We start from the raw sequence: 19034 nt of genomic DNA, 5'->3' as shown, positions 1-19034 counted from the left end.
TCTTTTAGTTTACCAGCTATTACTTACATAATCTAATTGTTCCTTTGTGTGTGCGGCTGAAAGACAAAATCTAATTCTGCCCTCCATCAACGGCGTTGCTGGGAATCCAACGCCGACGGTTGCTATGTTACGGGTCGTCAGAGTACGGATCACTGCGCTATATTAAACATTACAGAGAAAAAAAGAGAATGAAATGATTCGGATTTTAGAGATAATATCTTAACTTACCCGATCTTAGAGAATAAGTAAACTAGCATAGGCACAACGGGCGAGTCCTCGTTTCCATAAATTATAACTCCGATCTGATTCAATCTGCGTCTAAAATATCTCGTATTCTTAGCCAACTGTTTGATACGTTTTTCACCAGCATCTGTGCCATCTTCTCCTGCAATAATTCGCATCGACGTGATAATTTGTTGCGTAACAGGCGGGGACATCGATGCCGCGTACGTATGCGCATGACTATATATCCTTATATGATTTATCAATGTCTGAAACAAACGTGATCTGATTACAGATAAGTATTAAAATATGTCGAGACTGTTGAAAGATCGTTAAAATATTACTCTTGTTCCAGCTATATATCCACCCGCCGAGCCAAAGCTTTTCGTAAATGTTCCCATGAGTATATCTACTTCGCGCGGGTCAATACCGTAGTAATCGCAAACTCCTCTCCCATGTTTTCCCATGGCTCCCGCGCTATGTGCCTCATCCACATAAAGGTAGGCCTATTCGACAATTAAAAAATTTATATTAATCGTAATAAGAATTTAAAGAAAGGAAGTAATAGATTACAATCAAAGTTACTTTTACGAACTTTGTATTTCTTTTTTAACTCTAATATTTCGGGTAAATGGACGATTGAACCTTCCATAGAATAAACGCCTTCAACAATGATAACTATTTTCTTCCAAGGTTCGCCAGTTTTCGGCTGCCCGGAGACAATAGCCTTCTTCAAACATTCCTCTAAATGCTTCACATCTGTGGATCATGAGCTTTTTGTACTTTCAACAGTAGATAATTATGCGTTGACTATTTGACTATTACATAATATGCGTACTATTATGCTTGAAGATCTGTGTCACTGCGCCAGATAGTCGTAGTCCGAGAATAAGCGACGCATGATTCTTCTCGTCGCTAAGAACCAGACAACCTTTGCTGACCAAGGAAGGTAGGTTTAACGAGTTTGTGGCAAATCCCATTCCAAATACTATGGCGTCTTCCACTCCCAAAAATTTCGCAGTCAACTTTTCTAGTTCATCATGTATGGGCATGGTACCTTAGCATAATAAAAGTGATTCGTTCAATTTCTTTTTACTGTATGCAGTTAAAAAAAAACATGGAACTTTAATAAATCATAGCAAATTATCACCATAAAAAAAAAATAAAGAAAGAAGCTTTAAAGCCGGTTTTCGGCCCCCTCTAAATTTCATTCCAAAATATCAGAAACATTCTATTTTTGTAAGAACTATTGAAATCAGATTTTAGTCTAAACAGACGTAAGCACAAGAGTGTTGATGGTAAAAATGGGATTAATTAGAATTACAAAGTAAACAGACATCAAAATATGTCCGTTTAAACTAAAATCAGTTGATTTTAATAAATTGGTATAAAAGTTTGTCATTTTCTACAAATTAATTTATAAACATTGACTAGTGAAACTGTAACTTATGAAAAAAGTCGTATATTTTTAACGAATATTATATTATTTTATATTATATTATATTATTTTTATGTCATTCCACATATGGTCGTCACACATGGACAGAGATAGAATATTGGCCAAATATAGGTATTAACCGTTTGAGTTTCAAAGCGATCACATTTCTGCTTTATGCTTATTTTATTTGATTTCTTTCATATATATTCATTATTTATTTCATATAAATATAAAAAAAATTAAGAATTTGCACATTGCTTCCTCACCATTTTTAAGTATGCACATTAGGAATTTCCACATTATTTTTTATTGCGCTCACAAAGCTCCTCTATTTCTTGAGGAAGCTTGTATTTTATTTGATGCATAATTATAATAGTATTTATTAGTTTGGCTTCCTCATAGAGGAAGCTTTATAAGCGCAATAAAAAGCAATGTGCAAATTCCTAATTTGCACATTTAAAAATGTTGAGGAAGCAATGTGCAAATTCCTAATTTGTACATTTTTTTTATTTTTATATAATTTTCACAGAAATTTTACGGGCTCCATCCTCTTCTGGTCAAATATTACATTATTCTAATTGTAAGTCAGATTAGGGTATCACTTTTTAATGTAGTTTTGTTCAAATAATGTTAGATGGTCATAAGAGTCATTTCTCAAAAAATTCAAAATTTTGATTGCGTATAAAGCTAGATGTAATCAATCAAATCTTAAACAATTATATATGAAATAGGGGTAGAAAAGACTGCAGAATATAGGTAAAAGTACCAATGACGGGCCACTGCCCATTACCTGGCCATTGAAGGGAGATTTATTTTTTATTAAGCTTTTTAAATAAAATTGGAAACGTATTTTTACTGATTAATATAATTTGACTATTTAGTTTCTTATATTAAAAATTGTGCTATTTAAAACTTTGTTTAAGATATTAAAAAAAATACTTTAAAAATACTGAATACTGATACTTAAGTGTATCGTGAGTTTCAATAGATTTCTTGCGGAATGGCTAAGAGAAGTAAGATACTGGTTAAGCCTATAATTATCGAAATAATAAGTTTTTCTGTACGAAAAAGACGTTATAGAATCTTAAACATATTTATAATAAATAAAAAGCAAAAAATTGCACATGTAAATTATTTTTTGTATAAATATTTACGTGGCTATCTATTGGTACGTGGAAATCTTGTTTGCCCAATAACTAACCGACTGGCTAGTTATCGGTCGAATCGCCGCGATATGTGCTCACTCCTGTGCTGTAGTACCTGGCCGTAACATCTGTTCAAGTTTAAATGATCTGTGTGCACACTTTTCGTACGAAAATCGTAAGTAAACTTATTTTTAACATTAGTTCTAGCAATATTATATTACATTATACATATTTTTCAAGTTTTTTTGTTTATTTTTCTACATGTTGTATGTATAACCTCCAAAATTTGTTTACTTTCTCTATTACAGAAAACGTAAGATGGGCAAGGAGAAAAAGAAAAGAAGTCGATCAAAAACAGTGTATGAAAAGAAATACACACAAGAAGATGTACGTAATGCGTTAAAAGAAGTAGAAAAGGGCATGTCGACACGAATGGCTGCTGCTACATTCAAAGTACCAAGAAGTATTGGCTGGATACAAAGCGTCTTTCTGGTGCAACTATAGACAATTAAATTAAATATTTAATTTAACATTGTAATAACCTACTAATATTTTATTTAGGAGAGAATATGAGAGTAAGTAGTGTGTCTACGAATGAGGACTCCGGTCAGGACACAAATGATGTACTGGTTGATTTAGACTCGGTAGCTGACATATCTCAAATATTAGAATCTAGTAATCTAGAAATAGTTATAGTACCTGAAGAAGATGGAAGTGATTTCATATTAGACGCAAAATGTTTAGATGTAGTCGAAGCTCACATCGAGTCTCCAAAGCTTTCCTACTTAACAAATAATTATACAGAATCTATTGATGCTAATAATCTATTGTCTAAAGGTTTGTAAACTATTTAACTATTATTATGTAAAATAAGTTACCAAACTTAATATTTTATTATTTTATTTGTTACAGATGATGAGAATAAAAATGAAAAAGCAATGGAGAGTAATAATGTTACAGGTAAGAAAACTGAAGAAGCTCTAAAGCTTTGTAATCTTAAGGAGTCTATTGAACAGCCTTTTGATACTCTTGATAGTCTTGATCAATCCTTGCAAGGTTTGTACAATAGTATTAAATACAATATTTTGAAACTTAAAATCTAAATTAACACAAGTAACTTAATTATTTTTATATTTGTTATAGATCAGAATTCGAATGTAAGTGAAAGCGGTGTGATAACTGTAGAAATGACTGAAAATGTCACGAAAAGTCATAGCGTTATGCCTGAAAAAAAGAAAGGCCGGAGAAAAGCAAATCAAAAAGGCTGCACTTGAAGAGAAAAAGAAGCTGGATCAAGAGATTAAAAGATTAATGGCGCAAAAAAAATATTAGAATCAAACAAGAAAAAGTTGATTAAACATTACACATTTTTTTAAAGTACTTTGAATGTATTGCCAAAGATTCTGTGCAACATCTGTTTTTATAAAGTTTTAAATTCATTGAATAAGTTAAAATAATAAATTAAAATAATAAGATAAAATAAAAAATTATAATAATATATTATACTGTTCTTAGATTTAAAACTAAAAAAACGTTTACTTATAACTACGAAATTATAAAACTATTTACTTATAATTTACTAAATTTATAGAAAATTGAATTATTTGTTCGAAATTATAATACATAAAAAATTGTTTATCAGACAAAATAAACATTTCTGGTGTTTATTTTATTACCTCTTAAGTGTTTGCGTTCGACAAGATAAAATTATTTTTAATACACTATAAAAGTTATGGTCAGTTACTAGGACCTCAAAAATTGGACACTGGGACACCAATTTTCGACCGGCCATGTATTGGGACATCGGGTCTATTATTATTTCTGTTTATAATTAATTTACTATCGCACAAAATATTGTTTTTTTGTACTTGTTTGATAGAAAACAGTATAATCTTTCAATATGCAGAAATTTTCTTATTATAAAATTGATTTTGTGCATTAAATTTTAAAAAGAATTTCTTGGTATGCTTAAATGGCCAGGTATTGGTACTTTTACCTCTCTCTCTCTCTCTCTCTCTCTCTCCCCCCCCCCCCTCTCTCTCTCTCTCTCTCTCTCTCTCTCCCCCCCCTCTCTCTCTCTCTCTCTCTCTCTTAATAGAATCAGAAATAACCCGATATTTCAAAATTGGCGAAAGTTAGAGCAATCACAAACATTTCTTAAAAAATCTAAATTTTCTAAAGAAAGAACCCCTTTACCGATCACCGCCAAATTCAATACCAACTTTCCTTTAATAATACTCTACGGAAAAAAAATGGAGCCCGATATCTAAAAAATTACGGAAGTTAGAGCTACCACAACACTTCAAATACTATACACGCACACACACATACACACACCTTTAAAACAATTAAAACCTTCATTTTTTATTGCATATTCTTAAAGCTTACTTCGAGAGCTTTTCAAAACACTAAAAAATCATTTTTTTATTAAGTACTTTTCGAGTTGAGTGTGTACATACATACATACGTATTATACAATACACACCCGGGAAAAAAGGATTAGATCTGACCAGATAAAATTATATCTCAGCAGATCAAATTTTATCTGGTCAGACATACTCAGATATGACTTCTCATGTCTGCGCAGATCTGGTCACATATGTTCATATATAACTGTATATAACTACATATGGGGTGTAATCTGGTTTTCGACGGCTCAGATCGGACCATATCTGTTCAAATCGGACCATATCTGCTCAGATCGAACCATATCTATGATTGAATTTCATTGAAACAGTCTAGATCTGACTGTATCTGTTTAGATATAACCATATCTATACTCAAATGCGATCTAAAATACATTACATCTGACCATATCTGTTCAGATATAAGTCGAACTGAGGTTGTGTTTAATCGAAAACTGTTCAGGTCTGACGATATCTGGCCATGTTTAACTATAATAAATTAAATGTTCGATGATTGATATTCGTCTAAAGCTGGGTATACACTTAGCGAACGAACACCGAACAAACAGCGAACGTAAACGTTTGTTGTCATTATTCAACAGATATAATCAAAAATTTCAAATTGCTACATGCAGCAAACATCGAATCTGGTCGAATTCTAGTATTTGGTGCAATCGAAAGAAAGAACAAATAACCTAGGAGCAAAAACGCAAATATCTGAACGTTCGCATTCGCTGTTCGTTCGCTAAGTGTATACCCAGCTTAAGATATTTAAATATATAAATATGAATTTATTTATATACATAGCAAATTAAAGATATTCAATTAAATATCTTTGATATTGGGTATTTATTATATTGTATAAAAATAAATTATGATAAAGATATCATTTGCAGAAGACAAGTATTTTTTTATGAACAAAAAATGTTAGTTATTTGTTATAAAAGCATTTTCATCAATTCGCCTTATATCTAAAATACAAAAGACAATCACAGAAATATAAGTTACTTCGTACAGCGTTTGTAAGCTTATAGATGATGGATAAACAAAAGTGAAAAAATTCTCAATTTGATTATTATTTAATAGCTGGATTACGTTAAAAATTTTGTTGAAATTATTTGGAAACTTGCATAAATAATTACCAACTCGAATAAGAATTATTAGAAACTTTACAATTTTTACTTTAATTACTAAGAATTATTTACTGGTTATACAGGGTGTAACAAAGAGGTCGGGATTATCTCTGAAAGATGACGTTTTTGAAAGAAATGTTTTATACAAAAACGGTACCAAGTTATCTATTATGTGGTGATATTGGTTTGACCTTGAACGATCTTGGAAAAGTCACATCAAGGTCACATTGAGTTCTTTAAACGGGAACTCCTATTTTTTATGTCATATTCTTGTAGCCCTTGTCGAGACGTTTTCAAAACACTAAGATAAAACTTTCTTTTGTTAAAAATTTCCTGAAATATTTTAAATTTTGTCATAACATTTTTAATATAAAATATAAGATATCTCATAAATAAGTAGAGGAGACCGGGGCGGAGTCGTCACTACAATTATCTCGAAATCTGTATGTTGTGTGAACTCGCCATTAATATTGTAAACACTACATGGGCACCAGCCCATGTGACCAACGGAGTTTAGTGAGATTATATGCCATGTTGTGATTTTCATTAAGGCAAACGTGTTTTTGGAGGTCAAAAGTAAAATTTTTTCCGCGTCAAAAATTTTAAATATTTTAAATATTATTTTCTCTCCGAATCTCGAGATAAGTGATTCTGAAGAGTAATGCATGCTGAACACGAATCCAGTGAAATTTTTTTATTTTCGTTGATTTTTAATATTTCATGAGCGATCAAATTTAAAATATGTGTCCGGGGCGAAGTCGTCACCAAGTCATATCATGGAGGCTTCGGGCGAAAATCAAAGTCAAAGAAGCAGCAGTGGTCGGATTCGGGCGAGGACTTGGATAATATGTGCTGCGTGTGCTGAGAGATGACAGAATAGAGCTGACGAGAAACAGTGCATTTCGTGCGAGCGTAGGGCACATAAGTGTGTGCGCTTTTCTTGTAATTATTTTCCGCCATCGTGTTTTTAATTAATGTTTCCATCTTTCTATTAAAAAATAATTAATAAAATGTATCTTATTATTTTTCATGATCAGAATTATGTATTTTTATTTAAAATCCAGTCCGAGAATGGAGTGACGACTCCGCCCCGGCAATTTTGACATTTCAATTTTTGCACCTTTGTCGTTTTCACTCTATACCAGTTGAACAAAGCGACGTAGACCGAAAATGTCCTTATAAATTTTGTAGCCAAGGGTTCACTCTTTACAATGGTATACTACATTTTACTAAAATTATTTATTTTGTTGTTAAAAATCGACATCAAAAAAATAGTGACGACTTCGTCCCGGTCTCCTCTATTCACTTTTTGATAACTTTATCTTCATACTTTTATACGTAGAATGATGAAAGGAATCGAATGATAATATTAATTTTTACATTTGCAATTTTGCAAAATTGAATGCGTTTACAAAATGCAATTAAATTTTTTAAAATAATTTTTTTCTGTTTTTTTTTTTTTACAACAATCGATTCCTTTCATTATTCTGCGTATAAAAGTATGAAGGTAAAGTTGTCGAAAAGTGAATACTTTACGAGATATTATATATTTTCCATATCTAAAAAAAGGCATGTAAAGTCGATACTCGAATCTATCAAAGTTTATTGTTGTCGCTTTTCCGCGATGCCGATTAGTTCACTCGCTGCGCTTACTTCATGAGCAGCTGTCATCGTAATTTTGACAGTTGTGTATTGTGTGTATCAAGGAGTTAATAGTATAATAGTAATAGTATAATGTTAAAGCGCTAAATAGCGCGCGCGAAGCGCGCGTCTGTGATGTCTAGTACATTAAAAATGTCATGAAAATTTGAAATATCTCAGGAAATATTCTTATCGAAAGAGAATTTTATCGTAGTGTTTTGGAAACGTCTCAACAAGGGTTACAAGAGAATATGACATGAAAAATAGGGGTCCCTGTTTAAAAAACTCAATGTGATCTTGATGTGACTTTCCCAAGTTTGTTCAAGGTCAAACCAATATCACCACATAATGGGCAACTTGGTACCCTACAACTTTTGTACAAAACATCATCTTTCCGAGATAATCCAGTGTCCCAATCTTTTTGTTACACCCTTTATGCAAATGTCGGATCGTTCGATAGATGGCATCCTGATGAGATCCGTTTCTCGTATTTAAAATATGACAAACAATGGTATAAGAACGGTATATAAATCAAGTGTACGGTACAACTTATCGAATATCAGTTGTATCGGAGTCCACGCTTATAATAAAGTGGCACACAATATTGAATTGAATCGATATATTTATGGTTTTATAACATTTTACATCCATTCATGATTTTTAATTATATCTGAGCAAATCTGGATACATTCGGTAAATAATTATATCTCGGCAAATCAAATTATATCTGATCAAATCTGGTTATATCTGTTCAGATCTGGCCAGATAGAGACAATTTGCAGATCAAATTATATCTGGCCAGATCTGATGAACCAGATCTGGTCATATCTCGGCAGATCTAATTCTTTTTTCCCGGGCACATACAGACATTGTGTTAAAAATATTTTTATAGACGTTTTAGAACACTCTGAATACATTGGCATAGAAAACTAAAAGAACATTTTTTTCTTCGGCCTTTTCTACCCCTATTTCATATATAATTCTTTAAAATTTGGTTGATTAGACCTAGCTTTATATATACGCGATCAAAGGTCCATATACGAGGTTTACGAAAACAAAGCTTCCTCTATGAGGAAGCAAAATGCATCTAGTAACTACTAATCGAATCTTGATAGTTACGGTAGAAGCGCATCAACAATGACTCTACTATAGGTGCTTTTCATTTAGCGACATAAGTCAATACAAGCGTTATATATTCTGTCTTTTTTCAACATCTAGTGAACAGCAAAGATAGTGACGCTTGTGTCGACTTGTGTCGTTAACTGGAAAGCACCCTACATATGTTGCTATGTTACTACTTGCTTGGGACATACATTCTTACAACTGCCTGCAGCAGTCCTCAAGCGATTACAATTTAATGGATCAGTTGACAAATAACGAAAAAGACGAAATATTTTCTACAAATTTTCTATTTTGTATATTTTCTTATTTTATTAATATACAGTACAATAATTTAGTCTTGATCGACGTATTCAAATGTTCTACGTGGTTTCATCTACCTAATTGCTCGAGAAAAACACTTAAATAATAATGCACCTTCAAATTATTTACCTAATTCAAGACGCGTGCTGCAACAGGCACAACCGAACTTCTTGAGCGTTTTGATGCTCTCGTCGGCGCACTTACCACTCGCTTCGGCAAATCCTAAATAATTGTAAGATCCCAAATTTATACACTGTGTTTCAGTTCCAGTAAATCTGTCAGGATTAAAAAATTCGGGATTTTAATTCTATTGATACGTGGTAAATGGTGGCTTTCGTACGTAGTCGAACTTACTGAAACGTCCATCCGTAATCGTGAGTTACTCGATCTTTTAATGTGACCGTTGCGCCAGGAACAGAACAAATCGGCCTGTTCCAACAATCTCTCACTCGTCTGTAGACGTACTTGAGATAAAATTTCTCAAAATTGTCGTACAGCGGAGCATATCCCTAAAAATACATATTCAATATAAAATATTTACATGCTGCATAAAAAGTAAGATATCGTTGTTCATAACAAAATTGATAAATATCGGAATACAGGAAAATATATACATATGTTACATGCGTACACAAAATCCAAATTTATTTATTATTTTTAACATACAACAAAGATGCTAATTCTACGTAACAACAATTAATTTTTATAGAATACATAGAATAAATAGAATTATGTAGGATATTTCTAATATCGTATGACTTTTCTTTATACGTTAATGGTATACAATACTTTCATTTAAAATTGATAAAAATCTTTTAATATGTTACTATTAATGTTGATTTCGAAATACGTGAGCCTAAAATTTAACGTTTTTATTTTTACTCTGGCTTCCTTTACTTTTGATTTACAAATGTACTGCAATTTGTATCAATGTTGAATAAAGTATAAATGATTATCGCCATACTTCTCTATTTTTTTCGGTGGCAATCTTCGGAACAAAGAATAACTGATTAATAAATCCCAGGAACATGAGAATATAAAAGCCGAGGTGTGTAAGCGCCGCTGTGATGAATGGAACTTTTTCAAAGGATTCTCTCGACCGTGGTGGTTTTTGTAATTCCGCTTTTGTCGGACCGTGGGCAGACTGCAATAAATTTATACGCTAAATTGCACAGCCTACGAAAGTATATTATTGATCGGTCAAGGTGCTTGTTCAAATTCTCAAGATATAATTTTCAAGATGTACAAAATCTTTATTCTATTTTCTCTGAGGAAAAAATTTCTCGCAAATTTCTGATTTTCTATATAATCTTATTTAAATTTTCTCGGAAAACTAGAGTACTTTTATATGACTTCTGGGTACTCGCCGCGGCCATGTTAGATCGTGAGAAATCGTCAGAAGCGAAAAATGATACGCTGAGAATTCTTGCGTGCCATTTCCAAATAAAAAGATATTTGCATAAAATAAGACTTCTGATCATTTCAACACACTTCAAAAATACTCTGAGATCTATCCCTTTCCCTTTACAGTTAATAAACAGCCGTAAAATGAATGTAATACGAAGCCTATTCATGCGCTTGCGCATAAACCTACATCACTAGGCTTCGTATTATCTTTATATCTTTTTATTTGGAAATGGAACGCAAGAATTCTCACCGTATCATTTTTCTGACGTCATGATGTTACATGACCGTGGCAAGAGCCCAGGAGCCTTAAAAGGATAAAATCTAGAGCAACCCGTTTCAAATGTCAAATTTGAAAAAGTATTGAAAAGAAATAGTGAATTTTCATAAAATAGCTTTTTACATAGTACAAAATTTTTATTTTTTATTTTCAAAAAATATTGCAAAAAAATCAAATCTATGTCATAAACATTAAAATGTTTTAATACTTAATTTTTTAAAGAAATTCTTTAAACTATATAAAAACAAATTATTTGTATATAAATCTAAAAATATATCACAAAATACTGTACTTATTATTTAAAAATATTATAGATACTTGCAAAATGAAAGCAAAATTTATGGAAAAACCAACTCGATAAAATTTTCTTGAGAATTTCTCCCGATTTATTCAGACGAAGAAAGATTCCCTGAGTGACTTCGAATAAATTCCGATAAATTCAATCGATAATTAAGTTACACATATATTTCAATAATATGGAAAAAATGATTAATTTCGTGTTATTTGATGTATGGAAAAAAAATTAGATCAAGAGAACAATGAATTATTATTAGAATTTTTGTTGTAATTCTGCCGGTCGAATTAATCGCTAATTGAGTTAATTCAAATCATCCTAAAAATTTTAATTTTTCTAGATTTTGCCAGATTTGTAGACACTTTGCCGATATATATCATATAAAAATAATAGAAGATAATATTAAAAACAATAATAGCAAAATAAATTCTTTATCTTTTCATATCATAATGCGAAGAACTAACATAATAAATGTCGTATTAAAAATATGTGAGAAATTTCAACGATTAGTAATGACATGTAACACTGTTGCAAAATTGATTTTGTAATCTTTACGTTATCGAAAAGAATTATATTTACACTGCGATTATAGCACAATTCGCAGTATGTACAAGTTCGTAATATTTCGTTTTATACCCACAATGCAAATCTTTAGTCAATTATTTTTCTTATCTATTAATTATCAAGAGAAAGGCCAGCGGCCTACTTTCTTGGAATAATCCAAATCTTTGTGAAAATTGCAAAATATATACTTAAAAAAAATGATTGCAAGTTTTATCACCATTTTATTATAATCTGAAGAAAAGGATAATAGATAAATTCCGTCAAAATACCGTCGCGTATTATTTTTACCTTTTAGATTCTTTAATCTAATTAGAATAGATTTTTTTTTTCAATAAAAATATCAAGGAACCATTGGTTCCAGATAATTAAAGGTTAAAAACCAGAGCTTTGTTTATTTTCTCGTTGATATCCCGATGTAGGGGAGACCGGGGCAAACTCGACACCAGGGCAAACTTGACACTAGACTTTTTGCTAATTTAAATCTATCGTAGAAACTTGTCTTCCCTATAATGCGTCTTTATGTATCACACTGATAAAAATAAGTCATCATTTTACTGTGAAAATCGGTGGTCATTTTTAACCTTCGATTTACACAGTTAAAATACAGAGTAATGTAAGGTTAAGTAGCCAAATATCTGAAATATCTGTAGTATCTGAGGGATGTGAAATTTGTGGCTTTACTCGTAAAAGCACAAAATCTATAATTATACACTATTATAATTATATAATTTTTCGAGTAACGTTTATGAAATTTAACTCAAAACGTTAAACTTACTTCAAACGAAATTAAGTTTTCGTTAAATATTTTTTCGGTTTACTGTCTGGTGATAAAAGTACTTGATTTATTTTAATACTCACTTTAGCACAGTAAATTTACTTCTAATATAAAATAGCAATTTTTGATACAACTGTTACTCGAGAAATTACATAATTATAATGGTGTATAATTATAGATTTTGTACTTTTACGAGTAAAGTCACAAATTTCACATCTCACAGATACTGCAGATATTTCGGATATATTTGGCTACTTAACCTTCTATTACTGCAATGATTTCGAATATACCGTAATACTATGCTACTGAGAGTAAAATGCCAGACTATAAATTTACTGTATAGAAATAAAATTTAAGCATATGTGGGTGTTTCTACGTAAATAGCGTTTTTTCAGATTGCAAATCTCTCAATTTCAAACATACCTAAAAAATTTTTTTTTTCCTGTTTTTGAGTGAATATAAAAGCAGAAACATACCCTGAAAGCCAGCGTACTACAACATCAAAAACCTGAAAGTAATGGCTTATTCATCAGTGATCTGGTAAAGTGCGGTAATGAGTCGACTTTGCATGTCTAGTAAAATATTGAATTACCTCAACAATGAGTGATTTTGAGAGGAAATGTCAAAAAAATTCCTAAAATTACTTATTCCCGAGATAAATTCACAATTAGCAAAAAAATTCAATTTGATATATGTCGGTTTACCATTTTCGTATTTGTACCGTATTTGATTTTATTTCGCCGTATTTTACCGTATTTGATTTTATTTCGCCGTATTTTACCGTGTTTGATTTTATTTCAACGTTTTTTACCGTGTTTGATTTTATTTCAACGTCAAACCCATGAATGGCCAGGTGAATGACATGCCAGTAGACTGACATTTCATGGTTGAATTAATCTCACTTTCTCCTGAATTGACGTAAACCAATTTCCATTAAAAATCAAGTTTAGCCTACCGAATATCATCAGAATTTTGCCACTAGAAGGAAAAATTTACTGCGATATAATAAAAAAAGATGTGCCAGGCAAATGACGCATAATTTTATGACATACCTTTTCTCAAGTGAAATACACGATTACGATTGTATCACGCTCAAAACAACCAACCACCAACAATGTAAATAACACTCCAATTCTTGAAATCTCCACACCAGACTCCCATTGAATCGATGCAACATGGCGGAACCGCGGTAAAATTCAAAATGTGCAATTTTACTCCATATGTCCGGACCAAGTTTGAAGCCGGTTTTTTCGGTTCCAAAGGGAGATTTATGTTTAATAATGATGTTAAAATCTTAGTTCTATATTATGATTGAATGAACATGGGGAATTTTCAATTGAGTTTGCAATTGGAGGGAGTAAGTGTAACTGGAATAGAGAATTTTCGACAATGGACAGGCCAGGTAACTGACATTTTTAGGAGTTTCTGCATGTTTCCATTGGATAAGCCACTCCCCAATTAACAGATTATTGTGCGATACTTCAAATACGATGCAGTAGTGAACTTTCACAACGCTTGCTTACCCTCCTCTCAATCATGAACATATAACAAGCTTGGACAGTAAAAAACGCTATTTACGTAGAAACACCCATGTATGTAATGCTATGGATGAATTTAACAATACCGGGAGCTAATTTACAAATGATCTGTAAAAATACCAGATTTAGTTAATTTTTCATAAAATTCCAGAAATTCCTGTATTTCTAACTAAAACAAGAGAAAAAATGCAAATTTTAAGTAAAAAAAACTATAAAAAAATTAATTTACCAAAAAATTAAATAAATTTTCTCCGTAATCCTCCGTAAATTCGCATCGATTTTTATCAGTGCAGTGTTGTCAACGGAATTCGGTAACATTCAAAGTTATGGTGTAATGCGACATAAGCGTTTTTGATAGTGAAAAATATTTCTTCTGATCTCTCGAAAATTGCATGCTACTCTTTCATCGAGCTTTACTCTTGCGAATCTACAGATAAGTAGATAATTTTGATGGGATATTCGATGCTCTATACAAATCCGATAATCATTTTTGCATATTTTCAAACTTTTTTATGTTTTTGGAGTGACAAAAGTGAAAAACGACGTCCGGAGCAAAGTCGACACCACGCCGTTTCGTCGGCTCCTAATACAAACAATACTTGTCATGCAGCTATATGGCATTATGGCCCATGACAAATGTGTGCGCACGTCCGATCGTGAGTTTACCTGCATTAATTGTTTTTCAGACATTAGTTTAGATGAAGATAATTGTAAAAGTTCAACAATTTTTTTTCTCATTAGTTCCAATAATTGTTTTACTTTATTCCGAATTTTTGTACTTTCTAAATACGATAAACAATGTATGTTTAGTTTCAGACAATAAAAAATAAGTTCCAGATCAAATTGTGTCGATCAGGCAAAGTGTCGAGTTTGCTCCGGCATTTTTCAATTTGAAAATTTGTCTTCGCGTCACTTTTCCTTTACTGGGGGCAAAACTAAGCGACGTACAGCAAAACTTACTTAAGCAATTTTGTACTTAAAGGAACACTCTTTAAATGTGTACTATTAATTTCGCTTGAAAATTTTAACTAATTGTTGAAAATTGCCTTTAAAAAAATCGTGTCGAGTTTGACCCGGTTTCCCCTACATTATTCCTGATTTCTTCGGGAAAAAATTCTTTAAGGGATTCCAAGTTTTCCAACATTTTTCAGGTAAAACATCCTATTCTGTAACTCTTAGTGACATTATCACCATCATTATATTGTCGTTATGCAGCTTTTTTACCATATATTATATCCGCGATAATATAACGATAACGACACTGTTGTTAAGCGTTATAGAACAGAGGCGAGATTCTGTAACTCCTTAACGACAATTTCGATATCGTTGAGCAGGTATTATCCATCCATCCATCCATAGAGTAACTCCGGTATTTACGCCGCGCGGGGATTTACGCCGCAGAAGTCAGAAAAAATAGAAGGAATAAAGATACTTGCTCGCAATCACACTGTTATGTGCCTTTATGCCATATTAGCATTGTATTGTAATTTCAGTTCTTTACTGTTAATATTAACAAAACCGTCGTGAGTTGAATCGATTTCTCACCGTAATAAGTAGCGCGATCATGTATTACGACTACGTAAAATGATTACTGTAGGAAATGTAAAAGGTTCAATTGTTATTTCATGATACATAAGTATAGAGGAATAGTAAATAATGGAATACAGCAAAATACAAGTGCATAGCTCTTGTATTTTTTGTTTAGCTTGATATCTTGTGTATCCCTCCTGTATAGGATATACAGCAAGTTAGCATGGGATTTATGCCATAGTATAGGCACTTTGTAAAACTCGAAATCTCCTGTGTTCTTTTTCCTTCTTTCTTTGGATCGTATAACAATTATCTAATGCATCTATCGCTCTTCTATTTTCTTTTTAAAAATGTTCAGTTTTATAATTTGTTTATTATTGTTACATCTTAATAAACTTTTTGCACACATTTTATAACTTATTATGACATTTTATTGCCTTATTTATAAATATTATTTGTAATTTTTTATAAGGCGTATATTCCAACTATGAATGTCATATATCCCACCCCTATGGGATATGTAGCAAAAATGCAAGGGTTTCTAAAAGTTTTTTTGTTAAATACAAGGAATAAATATTTCATATTTCTAATTTTTTTATAGTAGTAGACAATATAAAGTTTTTATTGGTATAATTCATTTGCATTAAACATAGTAAATAGTACTCAATAAATTAAGTTGTCCTTAGGTGCGGCGTATATACCGGAGTTACCCTATCTAAAAAAGGCATGTAAAGTCGATACTTGAATCTATCGAAGTTATTATTGTTGTCGTTTTTCCGCAATTGGTTCTCTCGCTGCGCTACTTCATGAGCAGCTGTCATCGTATATTTTGACAGTTGTGTGTATCAAAGAGTTAATAGTGTAATAGTAATAGTATAATGTTAAAGCTAAATAGCGCGCGCGAAGCGCGCGTCTGTGATGTCTAGTATATGGTAAAAAAGCTGCGCAACGATCCGACAACTTACAGAATTCCACGTCAGGATTGGTGATTACGACATATTAAAGATAAAATAGAATCCAAAGTAAGAAAACAAACGATCGTTGAACGAATGAACATTTATGATGACTGTAAATAAGCGTAACAAGCTCCTTTTCTTTGATCCACTGATAAAAGATGAGATATTCGTCGATATAAATTTCGGTTCCTTCATACTCGCCGACCAAACTCAGCCATTGAAACAAGTGCGCTCATTCATGTTTATTCGCACCCTTTATTTAATTCTTTATTTAACCCTTTGCGGTCCACAGTTCTCATGCAAGAAATATAATCAGACCACAAGCAGGTCTGACTTCTTTGGACAAAAGACATATTTCTTTTTTTTTTGTGTGAACGGTAATGTGATCGTCGGAATTATTACTGTCATTATCAACTGTAGTGCATTTTGTTGTAAAATTATGTTCTATAATATTATTGTTATAATATTGCGCTATCAAAATCAAAATTCTCATTACTTTATATTTATTGCTAATTATGTCATCCACAAGCTCGTGTTTTAATTTTTTTTCTCGTCATAATTACTAAAAAAAATTTTAATAATAAAAAATAATAACATTTTAGTCACAAAAAACAATGTACAAGTAACAATACCCCATACAGCACAAAAAGTTGAAACAACGTTGCTGAGACGTTGCAATGTTGAATGTTGAAGTATAAATATCTTTCTAACGTTGAATCTATATATGTTGATTCTTCTACATTGATTCTTTATGTTGCTACAATATTGAAACAACATTGAATAAATTATTAATCTTTCAAATAAAAATATTAAAATAAATTTTATATTTATATAATTTTATATGCAGATAACATATACATATACATATATAATATATATGTTAATAATTATTTTAAATAAAAAATATCTTTTTACTTTAATATTTTATGAAATCTACGTCGCACATAAATTGAATAAATGGCTGCGTTTAGCAGAACGTTTATTTTGCAACTGTTTGAAATTTTCTGAGCTGAGATTGGATTTTGTTCTTTTAGATCTAGAGGAATAATTCAAACTAAGCTCCGAAAATTTCCAATAGTTGCTAAACGCGGCTAATGTTAATCAGTATTTAACAATTTAATTGTTGTTGCATTGCTTTTAATATTTGTCAGTTAATATATCATTACAAGATTTTTTTAACACTCTAAATATATGTATATACAAGTAAGAAGGAAGCGTCAGAGTAAGAGGATCACCACTAACTCATTTGATAACACAAGACCACAAAAATTTTTTTTTGAAAAGCAACTGGGATCAGAGTAGGTGTTTCTTATAGATTTTGGGTCACTGAATCCGAATTCGTAAACCGTTTTGCTCCATCACGTCTAGATTTTTAGATAATCGAGAAAAATAGCGGAAAATCTGTGAAAATTGAAATAAACATTTAAAGAAAGAGCAAAAGTATAACATCAAAGAAAGAGAAAAAGTATAACATCAAAATGCGGTCGCAGAACTGATTTAAATATATTTTGGTAAGTTAAATAAAGTGCAAAAAAGGAGGATGTTAAAAAAGGGACGAATTTCGCCCAAAAAGGTGTAAGTAAAAGAAATAGTGTTTTTTGTAGATCTTGATCTCCTGAATACGATAAAGCTAATAAAAAGTTCGTGGTGCTTGGGGAACACCTTGAAAATTGAGCATAAACGTGGTGTATTTACAGAAATTCGGATGAGATATATGCTATATCATAAAATGTACTGGTGAAAGATTTGTTGGGGAGAGGGAAAAGGGGGAAGAAAGAGTGTTTTGTGTGCGTGTGTGTGTGCATGTGTGCGTGCGCGAGTGCGGGTGCGTGTGCGGGTACGGGTGTGTGCGGGTGTGTGCACACTCGCACACACGCGCACGCGCGCACACACCCGTACCCGCACACGCACCCTCACCCGCACCCGCACCCGCACCCGCACCCGCACCCGCACCCGAGCACGCACACACGCACACACACACACGCACGCACGCACACACACGCACACACACACGCACCCGCGCACGCGCACACCCGCACCCGCACCCGCGCACATACACACACACACACGCACACGCACCCGCACCCGCGCACGCACACACGCACACACACGCGCACCCGCGCACACACGCGCACACCCGCACCCGCGCGCGCGCGCACGCACGCGCACAACACACACACACACACACAACACTCTTTCTTCCCCCTTTTCTCTCCCCAACAAATCTTTCACCAGTACATTTTATGATATAGCATATATCATCCGAATTTCTGTAAATACACCACG

At 32.3% G+C, this 19034-nt stretch overlaps 2 protein-coding genes across 4 annotated transcripts in view; one reads left to right on the top strand and one right to left on the bottom strand.

Annotated features, from left to right (window-relative positions):
- The window catches only part of Lace (serine palmitoyltransferase long chain base subunit), a 59489-nt gene that overhangs the window by 8571 nt on the left and 31884 nt on the right, over positions 1–19034 (bottom strand). For 2 of the 3 annotated variants that reach the window (XM_071714664.1, XM_071714665.1), the window contains 8 exons: positions 10371–10550; positions 9761–9915; positions 9536–9681; positions 1061–1279; positions 818–981; positions 567–728; positions 229–491; positions 28–157 (listed from right to left, as the gene is read on the bottom strand). In XM_071714664.1, the coding sequence (XP_071570765.1) occupies positions 28–157; positions 229–491; positions 567–728; positions 818–981; positions 1061–1279; positions 9536–9681; positions 9761–9915; positions 10371–10550 (1419 nt within the window). The remainder of the gene's footprint in view (positions 1–27; positions 158–228; positions 492–566; positions 729–817; positions 982–1060; positions 1280–9535; positions 9682–9760; positions 9916–10370; positions 10551–19034) is intronic. The other variant, XM_071714666.1, reaches the window with a different exon arrangement.
- On the top strand, positions 2858–4303 carry LOC139777329 (uncharacterized). The gene is made up of 5 exons (XM_071714668.1): positions 2858–2980; positions 3114–3297; positions 3367–3642; positions 3718–3861; positions 3949–4303. Exons 3-5 carry the CDS (start codon positions 3375–3377, stop codon positions 4077–4079), a joined length of 543 nt encoding a protein of 180 aa, XP_071570769.1. The 5' UTR covers positions 2858–2980; positions 3114–3297; positions 3367–3374; the 3' UTR covers positions 4080–4303.

This window comes from Temnothorax nylanderi, unplaced genomic scaffold (genome assembly GCF_030848795.1).
Source record: "Temnothorax nylanderi isolate EJ_2023f unplaced genomic scaffold, tnyl_v1.0 TNYL_tig0144_pilon, whole genome shotgun sequence".
Taxonomy (NCBI): Eukaryota; Metazoa; Arthropoda; class Insecta; order Hymenoptera; family Formicidae; genus Temnothorax; species Temnothorax nylanderi.
Note: the sequence above shows the minus strand (reverse complement) of the source record. Positions and strands in the feature narration are given on the sequence as shown.

Excerpts from the sequence above, each read along its gene's own strand:
- LOC139777329 (XM_071714668.1), top strand. The coding sequence starts at position 3,375 with ATGAGAGTAAGTAGTGTGTCTACGAATGAGGACTCCGGTCAGGACACA. Across the intron at positions 3,643-3,717 it reads TAATAATCTATTGTCTAAAG|ATGATGAGAATAAAAATGAA; the intron begins GTTTGTAAACTA and ends TATTTGTTACAG. Across the intron at positions 3,862-3,948 it reads TCTTGATCAATCCTTGCAAG|ATCAGAATTCGAATGTAAGT; the intron begins GTTTGTACAATA and ends TATTTGTTATAG.